Source organism: Embiotoca jacksoni, unplaced genomic scaffold (assembly GCF_022577435.1).
Source record: "Embiotoca jacksoni isolate LCO1_2020_lvr unplaced genomic scaffold, fEmbJac1.0.p SCAF_8, whole genome shotgun sequence".
Classification (NCBI taxonomy): domain Eukaryota; kingdom Metazoa; phylum Chordata; class Actinopteri; family Embiotocidae; genus Embiotoca; species Embiotoca jacksoni.
In genome coordinates, this window is record NW_027185436.1 from 14,337,816 (window position 1) to 14,353,104 (window position 15,289).

Below are 15,289 nucleotides of genomic sequence, written 5' to 3' on the forward strand. Positions count from 1 at the left end.
TAAACCAAGTGGCATCACCATGATGTCATCAAGCCTGGGCTTGAAGACCGCAAAACTTTAGCTGAAAGTTTGCGTTACAAAGTTGACACATTAAGTCTGGATGATGTGGCGGTTACAGACAGGAAGGAGCTCTTGGAAAACGTGCCTAAGTTGCAATATGAGAAATAAGGATTCCATTACATCAGGAGTGCAGCATATGGAGCTTAAACCATTTTAGGGACAACAAATTATGATATGGTATATTTTACCATTACTTTTAAAATGTGATGGAAAAAAATAAACAAGGGCTTGCAAACACAAAGTAGGACTTATCAGCATTAAAATGTTTTATTTTTTATTTTACTACTATGCTACAAGTTTATTTGTGTTTGTCTGAACATTCAGAAGTGTTCTTGTTATTCAAGTTTTTAATTAAGCTTTTATAGGAAAATAATTATTTTATGGATTTATTTTATGGTATTAGTGAAATTTAAGTAAATAGGATGCGCATACGTCCTAATATCTCATGTTGCCCGGACCTCAAAGTATTTTTAGCTGACAATTGATCTCAATTACTGGGATTTTAGGATATACTAATAATGTCTTTAATTCAGAAAACAGGAACAGTGTGTGGAATGAAAATACTTAGGAAATTCACACTCTAAAGAAACAATACATTTTTTGCATATTATTTAACACTCCAGAATTTATTATAAATGATTGAAAAGAAAAACAGATTATATATATATATAATAAAATAAATATAAAACTAGACCTTCCAAACATTTTGTGAGAGATTACAGATTAATTTCACTGAAACATGATTCTTTACGTGCAGTAGTTCATATTGAGCACACGGTTGCTCCAACTATCATCATTCCTCTTAATTTGACAGTTCATCCATCCTCCTTCATTAGTAATAATTAGCCAGGACTCAATGAATTATTTTCTGCTGGACCTACCAAGAACATCTTGAGACTGTATCTGTTAGGGTTAAACTGCAACCGGTTTACTCTTTCAAAAGTTGCCGAGAGTGGCACATTCAGTGCAGTGAATTGCCTATTGTACCGACTGAAATCGAAGCAGATTTTGTTGTGCTTCATTTCTGCAGCATTGAATTTGGTAGAGTTGCAGTTGACAATTTTGAGAACAGATTCAATAACATCACGATCATAGTCTCCCTCTAGCCTGGTGATAAGGAGATTTATTGTATTTCAAAATTTATCCTACTGTCTCTTATCCATGGAGCCCAAGGTTGTTCATTTTGGCCTTGCAGTTTTGCAGCTGACTGGAATGCTTTTTTTTTTTTTTTTTTTTAGATGGAATTGTCAAACAATAGCTTCGGTCTTAAGGGGTTAATAAACTTGTACAGCATCTGAAAAGATTTCATCAAAGGTCATCGCACTATCCACTGAAGTAAAAGATGGATATTCTTTATGGGAATTACCAGCAAACTGCGTTTGATTGATTAGTTTGCCTGGGTAATACTACCAGCTATGTAATTACCTGCAGCATCAGGTGTTGTGTTAAAATCAATGGGCAGTTGTAAAAGAGTTAAAAGACAAACATTACAAAAAGAAACACGAGCACTTACTGTATTGGCAGTTCCTCCCCATGTACTCCCCCGGGCATTCGCAGGAATAGTTGGCAACCAGATCTGTGCAAATGCCCCCGTTCTTACATGGGTCTCTTTCGCATTCGTTAATATCTGGAAGAGCCAAGAAACAAAAAAGGGTGCATTTATTTATTTGAAGCAGGCATGTAGGCAATTAGAAAGACTTCAGCCTCATTAAAATGCATTGGTAGGGAGCATATATTGAATTTGTGCTGTGCTACTTGATTCTGTCTGCCCATAGAAGCTCACCCAAAGACATTGGTTTCTTGAATCGAATAAATCAAATAACTCCTCGGTAGAGTATTAATGCTAGAAAATAGTTAAGAACAATCAAAGTTAAGAACAATCAACACAGTCTACTTTCTTTGTACTTATAAATAATGATCATACTCTGGCCACTCCAGAAAAGCAGCAATAGTAAAAGAAAGGTAAAGGTAAAAAAAAAAGTCTATTAAAAACGTCTTTTTGATTTCCAGAGACAAGCTGTATCTGTACCCATCCAGGTACAGATTTACTTTGTTTAACAACTTATTAGCATTTTGTTCAAGTCAGATGAACTGCAGCTGGACTCTTTAACATCTGTAGTGTTATACTGAAATTAAATTGAAAAACAGCAGTTGTCACAACATTTTACACTACTGACAGTAATTTTAGAGTGTGCATGCTAAATATGTCTTCACTCAAGTATCATAGAAACAGAAAAGGGTAGAACAGTATAAATATGATAACGTCTCAGAATGATCATCTACTGTACAGTGACTTTGACATGTAACTGCTCTCTGAAACAGCTTTTCTCTGACTGATTCATCTAACCAATTACAGAAGGTGACAGAACTCTAACCCCACCCTTCACACCCATTTGCACTCTGTACAGTTAACAGAGAGAAATTACAGGGAAGGTTTAGGAAAAGGAGGAAGGAAAAAGGGGTGAACGTTGGAACAATTTTCAACATATTTCTAGTGACTTCAAACTTGCCTATGGCTGCCAGAAGACTTTTAATCCTCCAAAACATACCTCGAGCTGGCGGTGACTCATAGGTACATTTTGGTTTCATGAATATGTAACTAGGCTTGAGATTTGGAAAGCTTAAGAAAGTGAAACATGATTAAAGTAAGTCTGTTACGGTGCTCCCATCTCTGTGAGATTGTATCTGTAACATCTATAAGAGTCACAATTTGAATAATCTCCAAATATATCTTTTTTCTGGCAATGCCTTATGCTCCGGAGAACTACAGTCATGGTCTTCACACATAATGGTCACTACGTTACAGTGACTAGAAGCAGTAGCATCTTTCATCTGTGGCAGAGAAGAATATGAAGAAAATAAATAAATAAGTAGAATGAAATAAGAGAGAGGGAGAAAAGGCCCAGAGCGAGAGAGAGAAATGAGAAATGTTTTTTGATTCACAAGACAACCATATTTGGGTGAAAAGATGTTTGATGAAATTGAGCTGTAAAATCTCTGAAAGGACGATAAAAAAAAAATGTGTGCAGGTTGAACCTGAAACACAAATCTATTCTGTTTTCATTTATCTGGTGTGACCGCACGAAGAGACATTTTGCTTGTGTCCCGACCTTGGCTGTTTAGAATTGAATACACGCTGTGTTTTTACTTTCGTTTATTTTATTTTCACTGTGAGCACACAGACAACGCTTTTAAAACCAAGTCCTTCTCTTACTTGTAATGTGGCAGCTACCACCTACTTCAGGTACAGTTGATGATATCCAAGTCCTGCTATTTGTCAATCCGCCATACAAACATTTTGTCAAATGTAGAAGATGATAAATCAAATGTATAGCAAAATACCAATCTTTCAAATGCAATGTGACTCCACCTCCATATTTTAGTGCATCTTTTGCTTTTGCTGGCAGCAAAAACAGTACTCTTCAACGACAGACATCAACATATGCTGGACACTATTAGTCAAACTCAAACTGCAGGGTCCATCTTTCATTTGGAAATAACATATTAATCATAACAGAGACAAGTGAAAACCGTTTAGCCTGTCAGCTGTGAAGTTTTGTGCCTATGAAATTCATTGTGACGATTGTCATTATGTTTGCATTTTGTCAGTGCGGAGATGGTTTGCAATTGTTTGTTTGTGCATGTCTGTGAATGTGTTGTCACTTTCTTTTTCCCCAAGCCCTTTTTTTTGCAGCCATTTAATACAAAGGCATTAAAGCATCAGTTGGTCTACAGTCCCCAAAATTTCATCAGGGTCACATCTTTTTCATTGTCCACTGCGGTCCATGCAGTTGAGTCCTCATGATTTCCATTTCAAAGACTTGAGTGCGAGACAAGATGCTCTGTATATCCGAGGGACAAGGGCTTAAAACTGAAGCCCAGTAATTTAAAAAAACAAAAAAATATAATATTGTATGCCTTGTATTGCCTTAGAGCCAAGCACGTTTCACCTGCACCTGGTGTAGTAATACATTGATAATTAATAATCGAATAATAGCCTCATAGTTTCAAGCAAATATCAAATAGTATTTCTGCTTGAAATGCCTATTGAACAGTAAGTGAACAGTAAGCGCTTTATAAAGACCATTGTACACAGCAAAATGCAGTGTAATTTCACCACAATTCCCCCCCCCCCCCCCCCCCACCCTCCCGCTCCTTCTCCCTCACACTTAGATATGTGATTCTATTGTTACCCTTTAAGTTCACATCCTGCTTTGTTGCCACCAGTAGCTTCAAATATAGATGTAAGCCAAAAGGCCAGGCCACTCAAATAGCCTGAAGCACAACGCACCACAAAGAGGAAAACACAGCTCGCCCATCTTGCGATTTGCTTCCCTTTTATGAGAGGTGATCAGCCCCTTGGAGATCAGCACGAGGGAACGTGAGACTTGCCAGTAAATCAGGTGAGAGAGAAAGGATTACTTCAAGAAATGCACCTAATCCACCTGCTAAAAACGAGAGAAGAGAGGAGGAGATATGCATGGAACAGAGCAGGGGAGGATGGGAGAGACAGAAGGACAGAGAGGAGAGGGAGAGTATGGAAAGAAATGTACAGAGAGAAAGAAAAACGTGCTATAGCCAAGTGATCAGGTAAATAAACTTGATTTACACACCTTCTTTAACACAGTTGCAGGCATGCATACAGAGATGTCCGCTCACTGATATTAGACCAACTCGACCATTCTGCATTTAAACGTGTCATTAAAGCCTTAAACGTGGCAGAGCAACATTTTGCAATTCAGTATAATGAGGATGGTGCTATCTTGGTTATAACAATTTAACGAGCCAGTTTGAGTAAAGATTTCTTCAGTGGATGGAGACAATAAAAAATGCCAGACAATTAAATGCAATCCAGTAATACTAGTGAGGCTTGTAATGTTTTTGTTGAATCTATGCCAGAACAATGCTGCATCAGCTGCGATTACATTGCATTAAACTGGATTGTAACTTTGCAAGGTGATCATGTAGTTTTGCACTGTACATACAATTATGGGCAAAATTAAGCTCAATTGAAAATCAACAGCAACAGGTTGAAAGTTAAATTAGCCTGTTCTCATTCCGGGGCTCCAACACTGCAGTTTTGTCAAAGCCGTTGGCATCCGAGTGATATGCACAAGGTGCCCTTTGGCGTCAGCACCGTGACCGACCGGGGCGAAGAAGGAAATCATGTGACCGATTATGAAGAGTGACAAAGTCTACATTATGAGGAGGTCAGGAGCAGTTGCAATGAACAAACACAGGACTTTTATCTGTAAGTCCAGTGTTTGTTGGTGAGAAAGCCAAAGTCAATGTGGAATTATTTAAAAAATGCAAATAAGTTACTTGGTAATGTAATTTATTTAACTTACCTAACATACGTAAAGTAACAAATGTGACATCAGTAATGTTACTTAAGTAAAATTACTTATTTTAACACTCGGATCTTTCCCAAAACCTAACCAGGTGGTTTTGCCGCCCAAACCAAACCACACTGTCACAGTGTCGCATTTAATGTATATAAATCACTGTGAAAATGTATAATTTAAATGGCCTCTTTTAAATATTAAAATTGATGAAACCATGAAGAAATACCACAGACTGATCAATATGTATTCATCATTGTCATCATATATCGCTAACTCTGCTCAAAGCCTCTTAAAAATCAAGCTCTGAACCCCAAAATATTTTTCTCCCGTTTCTGTTCAGACTGTCAGACTGATGAGAGCATGACGCTCTCATCAGTCCACTGGAACATCTTGCTCACTGGCTTTACTCCTCAATTGCTCTCTAAAAAGTGTCTCTGGAAGACAATAACGAGAGCAATGAATAGTGCTGTGTGTCAAGAACTAATACTGGCTGCGAGTGCTAAATTGGCTATGGTGTTCTCAGGGAGCGGGAACAGGCCAGCAAAGGGAGGGGTCACGCGTGCTCTGAGCTGTGTTGACCTCTACAGCGCCTGCACCTGCTCCAGCCAGATTAACACACAGACCAACGAATCTGCTTTCCAGTTCATTCAACAGTAGCGGTATCGTGTCAAATCTTGCAATGGAGGGTTGCTGAAGGTTACTGTGATGTGGTATACGGACGTTTTCCAACCATGGTACTGGTATTTTCTTTAACAGAGGATAAATGAAAGTTAATTTACAGAGCTGAATTAAATTAGAATCACCTTTTTTAATTTTTGTTGGACTTGCATACACTATATGGTAGTGCATCAGAAAGTCTGAGCAGCCCCAAACAACATAAATCACACAAATGATTGAAATAAATGCCTGCTAATAGCTTGTAATCCTCTCACACTTGTAAAGCCCCTAAGCTTAATTAGCTGAATGAAAGGTAATGTCCCAGCAGTATTGCTCCTGCATCTCACCCACTTCCTTCATTAAATTACAGTCAGATGCTGGGTAAAACTGGGTAAAGCCTTTTTTTTTCCCTTCTGCCAAGACACTGTAAGCCACACAGCTGGATGTTATTCAAGACTTTGTTTTCATTAGGAGATGTTTCATTGTATTACATATCCACATCCGGATACAGTTTAGCCCACATGTACAATTTCCCCTGGGTTTCATCTTATCTGTTACATATGTTATGTTACAGAGCCAGCAGATGCACAAATGTTTGGTAAGCTAGATGATCCCTGCAACCCCTCTATCTAGGCAAGGAGCAGTGGTTTGACCTCTATGGTCAGTGATCGACGGGAATGAAGTGGACAACCGGTTGTTTATGCCTTCTACATAATTAACCTCCGACCTTGAACACCCGTACTTCCTGAGAAGTAATCATCCCATTTTTTTTATTTTGTTTTTGTGGTTAGGGTTTCCCCTGGGACATGCTACTGCTGCTGATGCCTTGTGATTCATTGTGGTCCTGCAGATGTTGTATCTAATACTGAAAGAAAATTGCACATTCAAGCAACTTATCAAGGGAAAAAAATGAAAAGCATACAGACAGTGATTTATATTACTGAGTTGGAAAGATACATATATCATTAGCTCATAAACTGTGCATTTTATTAGGGAAGTTCTGAAACCAGGAATTTCATGTCAGATGATGAAGATCATTTGATGTATTTATATGGGGCTCACCTCAAGGACATAGTGTAGAACACAAGTTCTAGGCTTATGTATATATATATACTGTCCATACAACAGCACATGATGTTATCATTCAGTGACAAAAAAACCCATATATATGACTTTTTGTTTTTCATACTTAACAACTGCTAAACAATTTGTTGGACACACAACAATAAACCCCATGCAAACAATGTAAGCATGTTTTAGAGTTGCAGTTTTGATAAGAACAGCACATCTCATGATGTCCTGTCTCCTATTCCCTCTGTGACTGATGTGAAACCCTCAAACCTATTCTCTTTCTTTGGTGAATATGACTCATTCTCACTCATTTATTATTTTTTTATTTTTATGTAACACAAAAACAAGAAACCTCAGTGGGTTGTATGTGCAACCCACTGAGGCTATTAAGCCTTTATTACCACTAAATGCACACTCTTTCTTTTCAACCTGCATTTCATCACATCAGAACTCAATGTGCTTTTCATTCAGTTTTTCCTGACTGAATGCTCACACAAGCTGAATATGAATTACACCTTGATACGCACATATATTATTATTATTGTTTGTCTGTGTGAAGTTGAGTATAAATAGTTATATAATGCTACTATACATAAAGAAGTGCTGACACGTCCCTGGAGTTGCAGCTCGACATATGGGTGATCAGTTTTGAATGTTGTGTTTGACGGGTCCCGGTGCCGTGATGTGTGTCTAGTCCACACTACACAAGGCCAAGACAACCCCTGTCTCTCCAAGTTAACTCCGAGATAGAAGATAGAACAAGGAAGTGCCTGTCTCCACTGTCAATCTGTGCTGTCAGTATGTCTTTGCTTTACCCGTAACACTGAAGTGACTATCACCGCATAAGACTGGATTCCTATCCAGGTTCTGATGAAGTCGCACAACCAGTTGGAAGAGATTTAACATCACCCAATGCATCCTTGAAATGTGTTTTCACAGTGATATATTGATATATATTCGTCGTAGGCATATAGGCTTAGCATAAGTATTGATTTTATTGATCTCTCTTGCTGAAATTCTCACCTAATATGCAGGCTAGTTCCCAGTGGTGTACGCTGTATGTTTCAGGGGAGATGATGATGCATGAAGCTGTGAATGCAGGATTAAGAATAGTGTATTCCGAGGACATGCTTTCTGAAGTGGGATTAGCCTACTGAGAAGTTATTCGCAGCAGCAGTCCAGAAGCCCTTGAAAAGGTATCTCAGGATGCATTGCAGAGAGGTTTGAGTATCTGAGAAGCAAAACACTCATCATTTTGAAGGGAGACAGACTCGGGGGCTCGACTGAAGCTGGGATGTGCAGAATGTGAAGAGCTCTCTGCTCGGAGGTAGAATGATACTCGGAAGAAAGCTTTAAGTGTCATTTTAAGCTCACAGATGGAGGCTCCACTGCAGATATGTGAGGGGAGTACTGATCTAATTCGGGACAACAGAGTTTGATACACAAGCTCCGTAACATCATCAAGGTGCACTTAATAGAATGTTCAAATAACGTGCGAATAAAAGTGGAAAAAAGGTGACGGGTAAAGAGGAAATACTGGGCTGATGTAGGGGACAAATAAGACAACAAGAGACATCTGCACGTAAATGACTAATAGTTCTGTCCTTATCTACTCATGGGGTCACAATATTTATTAACTATACGATATAGTAATACATAAATATCAATGTTGGTTTTTCAACATTGCTGACAACTTTAATTACATCCAGATGACAGAAATAGTTTGACAACCATCATCTTCTGGGGAACATGAGTGTATCATTCCATTATCTATCACGATATTTAAATAAAATATGTCAACCTCGTGGATGACAGAGAAAAAGTAAAGGAATCATCTCAGAAACATGTCTGCACCAATCCATGAAGCAGACATGGATGATGCGACAGGGAAAGTAAGAGGATCATCAAAGCCATTAGAATTCATCCTCTCGGGACTTTGGATTTGTGACTGTGAGGAAAATGCCAACAGTTTTGTAACAGTGTAAGTTATGACATGGGGAAAACAAAATCACGAAAGGTAAAAGATAAAAAGTCTGGGGATTTACTGACTGAGGACAATGAAAGTCTGTACAAAACAGTGATCCTTCCAACCCTAGAGCTATGCTTCCAGCATGGTTAAAAAACAGTTTGACATGATTAAATAAAATACTGTAAAAACATAATTATATTAAACACTCTAAGGCATTACATGAAAACAGGCTGACATAAAGGATTTAATACATTTAGTTTAAAACATCTGAGGAAAAAGTTGCATCATGACCAAACACTTAAAACCATATCTATCAAAAGGAAAGGGTTTTAATAAGGGCCAGATTCTGAATTACTTATGCAAGGTTTAATATTGATTGTACTGCCAAATTAAGATGCATCAGTGGTTTCAACAGAGTAATTTCACACTGGTTTTATTAATTCATTTCCTGGCTGACCCTTTTACTGAACTATCTTTTTCTGTCTACCAGAGGAGATTCCATGAGTGCTTCCGTAAAAAAAAAAGGTACTATCATACCTATAAATGCCACTCATACATAATTTCTAACATGCTGAGTCATATTTCCAGTATGCTTAAATCAGATAAGAAATGATAATATATTATTTGCCTGCAAGGTAACTGCCACAATCATGTTACACTGCACGTTCTCATGACCGTCAAGTCTTTAATCCATCACACCGAATGAACTTCGTTTGAAGTAAAACAACCCTGCTACTAATTTGGCCCACATTGACCACCCTGAATTAATACAGGTCTGTGTAGTCAAGCTGAACATTTATCAGCGTTCTGCTCTTGCTTGCAGTAGAAGCCAAAAGCTCTGGGCAGGACTGAGTCTGACTCTTTTCTGCCATCTGGGATTTGGAATTGCATCTCTATTTATGCCCTGGCCATCTGCCAACAGGTCCTTCCTTACTGCAGAGGCCAGGAGGCGACAGCGCAGCTGAAGTGACCGAGGGGGCCTTACACAATTAGGCCCCGGTAACAGTTCGTTCCCGACAACTCCTCCACAGGAGAGATAAACCAGGTGAACGGGTGCTCGGGGGCCCTGAACAAGGAGAAGAAAAAAATATATACTACTGTGAACAAATACGTCCAGGCGCCTTTTGGCAATACCAATCTCATTATTATCCTGCTGTTTTTCTTCATAACACCTACAGTAAACATGTTCAAGGCCTTCGTTTCTTGTCCTTTTCCCTTTAAATCTCAACAAACATAACTGAAGGAAATCCAAGCTCTAACAAAACCTCTCCTTAAGCACAACGCATTCACGTTACTTCAAAAGTGCTGGCCTCTGCCAAGAAGGTTTGGTTTTGCTAACAAAACTACATTTCAAGCCACCAATCACACCATTTTATATGCCTTACAAACTTCCTCGACACACTCTGTGTCATTATCTTTAGTTTTTTCCACTTGAACCAGCTTCATTTTCTACCCAAAAAAACTCATTAATTTAGTCAGTAACAGCTGCAAAACGGGAAGGCCAAAATGAAAAACCTTGGTCTCTATAGATAAGCGATACTTGGAAAAATGTTGTAATACCATACATAGAACGACATTGGATTTTTTGGGGGGGGCCAAGGCCAATATAAGATGGTGTTAATGCACTGAAGCAGGAAACTTTGCTGTGAAATGTATACTTATAAATAGCTATAAAAACACAAACGTAAGAATTTCTTAAGATAATGTTTTCATATTGGCCAACATAAATGCAGATACCGATAGATCTGATAGCCCGAAATATTGGTCAGGCTCTAACAATCCTCACCAGACCACAGTGAGATTTTAAAATGTCAAACAAAAATTCACATTTAAATTTGTGCCTAGAGTAAATAAGAGCTTTATAACAACACTGATCTTATTGAGCCTGTTCTAAAATATATTAACTGCAACTCTACCAAATTTAATGCAGCAGGAATGGAGCATAATAATGCTGCATCCATTTTTGTTACAGAGGTACTCGGCGGTCTCTTCACTGAATGTGCCATGCTTCGCAACCTTTGAAAAATGGCACGGGTTGCATTTTTATAACAGATAAAGCACAGTCCCGGTAAAGGGACATCCAAGATGGAAGGGGTTAACAGCAATGTTGCATCTGTCTATTCTGTGATTTTTTGCTAGCAAAGCACCACCTTGCTAACAAGGAAAGGTCATTTTACTCACAGTATGTTTTTTTTACAGCAGTTTCTATTTGTCAGTATTTGCAGAAGTGAGTGCTCGCTAAAGCCATATGGAATAAGTGACATATCACTGTTATATTATAGATGATGAGCCACGGCACTAACAGGTGAGGGGGTGAGAACATGCAAACGACTAACACCGACAAGATCAAGGTCGAGCACAGGCATCCTGATCCGTATTCAATAAACATGTGGAAAAAGCAGTCGCCACGCAAAAGGCTCCATCAAAAAGGCTGAATAAAATACTGGTGTCAGTGGCACAGAAAAAAAAAGTGCTCCTAAAAGCTTGTTTCCCCAGCTTGTTATCCAAACTGACCTCTGACAGAGGCGAGATGGGGTCAGCTCCTCCAGGAGCGGAGAAAGGGGATGCAGGATACCTGAGAAAATAGACATTTGAAGTACAACACTGATCTTTGACCAGGGTTCTTTCTTTGTGGATGCATGCACACACACACACACACACACACACACACACACACACACACACACACAATAAGCAACACCATCTATAGGGGACAGAAAATATTAATATTAATAACGGAAGCTTCTAATGTCAGTACGTCATTTCTACAGTACTGTAAACTATGTTATAGGTGGGCCATTTTCTGAGTAAATGTATTATTTCAACAGCTACTGTCTAACTACTGCCTTCTTGCCATTTTTATTTTCTATTTTAGATTCAGACCACAAAATGATAGAAATGTCCTTGACGATCTATACCTCTTACTGAGACCAAATATAAAATGCAAAAAGAGAAAAAAAGAGAAAAACTAAACTGACACATTTTGGACATGTTGGCATGTTTCTTTGTACCTTATTTGTAGGAATGCCACAGGAATCCACATACTGTTGATATATTGATACAGGAACACAGTAAAGCAATCTATTCGCTCAGTGGCTGCTCACTGCTCTATTGTACCAAGACCATTATTCCGCCCACCTATATGTGTGGCGGCCCTTTGAGACACACTGCAGGAAGACACGAGCAGTGTTTACCTTCAGCATAGTAGTGCGAGAGAACAGAGACTTTCAAATGAAATGTAACACCAGTACTGCCCCAATAAAATGGTGAAACTAGTTTTTAGTCCAAAGAAAAAAAACAAATTGCATGTCAACAGGGCTGCAGCCCATCCCAAATAAACAATTTATAAATGTACACTGTATTTATATTTATATTCATATTCTAGCAACTACCTTGCCAAATACAACCGCACCATGATACCATGACTGTGGCAATTTTGCAAGATGCTAAGAATGAATCAAAAACCTTGCAAACCTTACAAAAAAAAAAAAAAAAAAAAACACTCAACGGTGCCTACCTGCAGCTACATTAGGACAAGTGTTGGCAGTGACGCACAGCTCAGAAAGGGAACACGATGCCATCAAATAAACCCTAACACCACCTGCATTGGTGTGCAAGGCCTGCTCAATAACATCCAGGATCTATGTTGGAAATGAAGGCGTTTTACCAGAAAGCCTCGGTGCTTTTAGGATGTGGCCCTTTTTTACAGCAACAGGCCAGACACACCTTCAGTAGGTTCTTTGAGAAGAACTGTCAACAACACACAATAGTCAGTGTCGCTGAGAGCTACCCCTACTTTGGTGTGACTAAAGCCTCCTTACATGCAAAGAGCAATCCATAAATACCGACTAATATGCCCAAAATGCCTTTACTACCTTAACAATGGAAATAATTAAGCATCTGTCAAGTGATGCAATGCTGGTTACATTATGCAATAATTAGACATCTGCTTCCACTACGCCATTTTCACAGAAGCCCCAAGAGGAGCTAATTCACTAAGAGACAATCGGCCACTCTGAGAAACAATTGTAGCATTCAGTAAGTCTAAGAGAGAGCTACAGTCTAATACAACCTCACACACATTAGTGCACATTGACAGACACACACGTTTCCATCACTTCAGCACATTACATCTACTTAGAGTCATTTCCTACCGACTTACCCAAACTCTGACCATAACTACAACTTAACTCTAATCTTGACCTCCAAATAAGTTTGTCCCAGCTTTAATACAAAATTGTATCTAATCTTTACTATACACAGTTTTGTCCCCACAAACCATTCGTATATGACATGTTCACAAAAACATCATCATTTTCTTGATGAATTGTTTACTCCCTCATGTACATCTATGAATCCTCTTACAAAATAAAGATACCTTCTGATGTTATATTTCTAAAGAATCACATACTGTACAGTTTTAGCTGCTGATCTGTAGTTCTTCACATCATTGGATTTACTCTCTTTACAGACTGAACCCTTGGATAAAGAGGACTTCTATTGTTTTCAGTTACACCAATAGGCAGTACTTTGAAGAAAGAACAGACCAAATGTGCAGTAAGCTAAAACAACAAAACTGCTGGGCCACAGGCTGCCCATATTTCCATTTTGATCTGCAGACACGCTCGCTGTCTCTCCACCAGTTGTTGATCATTGGCGTCTGTCGGTTTGGCTGTGTGATTGTGGTCACTTCTTTGGATGTTTGGTCGACTACAGACCCTTCCCCACAGGACTCTCTACACCCATCTCTTCCTGTAAATGCAACTTTCTGGCCACAGACTGTGAGCAGTGGGTGGGCTGCGCGACTATGAAAGTGATGTTGAGATGGCATCTGGAAATGGCTATGTCCTCCACACAGCTTTACATCACACCGGTCTGGCAGTGGGGAGAGCCTTGAGCCTGCCAGTTTTCATAATAGTTGTGAGGCCACTTCATGGTTGTGGAGCCACATTTTTAAATATGTGATGTAAGGATGACTTTGGTAAGAATTTCAGAAAATCAGTGTCAAATAACATACATTGGAGACTGTAGACTGAATAACCCAAACAGAAACAGTGCTGTACTGACATGAAGCAACTACTGACTGCAGTTTAAAATAAAGCAATACAACAAACACAAACACAAAGTTGTGTGTGTTAAATTTCGAACTTAAGTCCTACATTTTGGGATATTCAGAAGATATTCTGAGAAAACAAACTGGTGCTAAAAGTTATTCATGCTAATTTATGCATATAAAAACAAAACTGGTGTGCAGATTAGCATAATTCCCGTAAAACTTCTCAACTCTTGTAACCCAGAGGCTGTTAAGATGAGACAGATTTATACCTACAAGTACAGACCTGAGGCACTATGACTAAACCAAAGCCTCTGTTTTATTTGAAAATAGATTAACTTTCTATGGACAAAGTACTTCTCAAGTTCTTCTTTAACAAACTTTTTCACTAACTTGAGTTGTACTTCAATCTATCTTAATCCATTTAGCTAAGCCTGCCCCGAAAACTTAATTTTTTCAACTTGAAGTGAAAATACGCCCTAAAAATAAATTCAGCTATACTGCTTATATGATCTAAGACAGTTAGTGGATTTCTCTACATGAACAACTTTGCCCTGGAGCTACAAACAAAACAGCAACAGCACTTTGTGAAGCTTCACCACTGAGATAAATAGGAAGCTGATGTTATGGACACAGCGACAATTTGCGAGATCATTTGCTGGAAATATGGGCCCATTTACTGATTCAGAACTGCTATCGTTTTACAAAAGAACATTGAGTGTGCACAGAGGGAGCAAACAAACACTTATTTAGTCCACACATGTTCGTTATATCTGTGAACTGTGGGAGGGGCAGTTCCAGGAGTGACAGTGATAACATTGTTAATGAGGCGTAAACTCCGAGCATATATAGAACAGGCAAAGAACCTGATGCTTCCTCATATGATTTGACCTATTCAAATGATTAAATATTTCCTGTTTTAGGACGAATATAGCAATGTTTGAAGTAAACTGTACAAGCGTGTCTCTTAAAAATAACTATTCTCTTTATTAGAAAATGAAATTTCTATTTCTAAATGAAAGGATTTGTCAGGCCCAGTGAGTTTCCATTAACATTTAAAAACAGCTACAAAAAGAGAAGGAAGCCTTCATACTTCATCGTGATCTTAGCAGGAGTGACTTTAACAGTGCAGCC

At 38.7% G+C, this 15,289-nt stretch overlaps 1 protein-coding gene across 2 annotated transcripts in view; it reads right to left on the minus strand.

Annotated features, from left to right (window-relative positions):
- Positions 1 to 15,289, minus strand: part of edil3a (EGF-like repeats and discoidin I-like domains 3a) — a 104,922-nt gene that overhangs the window by 47,211 nt on the left and 42,422 nt on the right. For both annotated transcript variants that reach the window (XM_069178233.1, XM_069178232.1), the window contains exon 4: positions 1,574 to 1,687. In XM_069178233.1, coding sequence (XP_069034334.1) covers positions 1,574 to 1,687 — 114 coding nt within the window. The remainder of the gene's footprint in view (positions 1 to 1,573; positions 1,688 to 15,289) is intronic.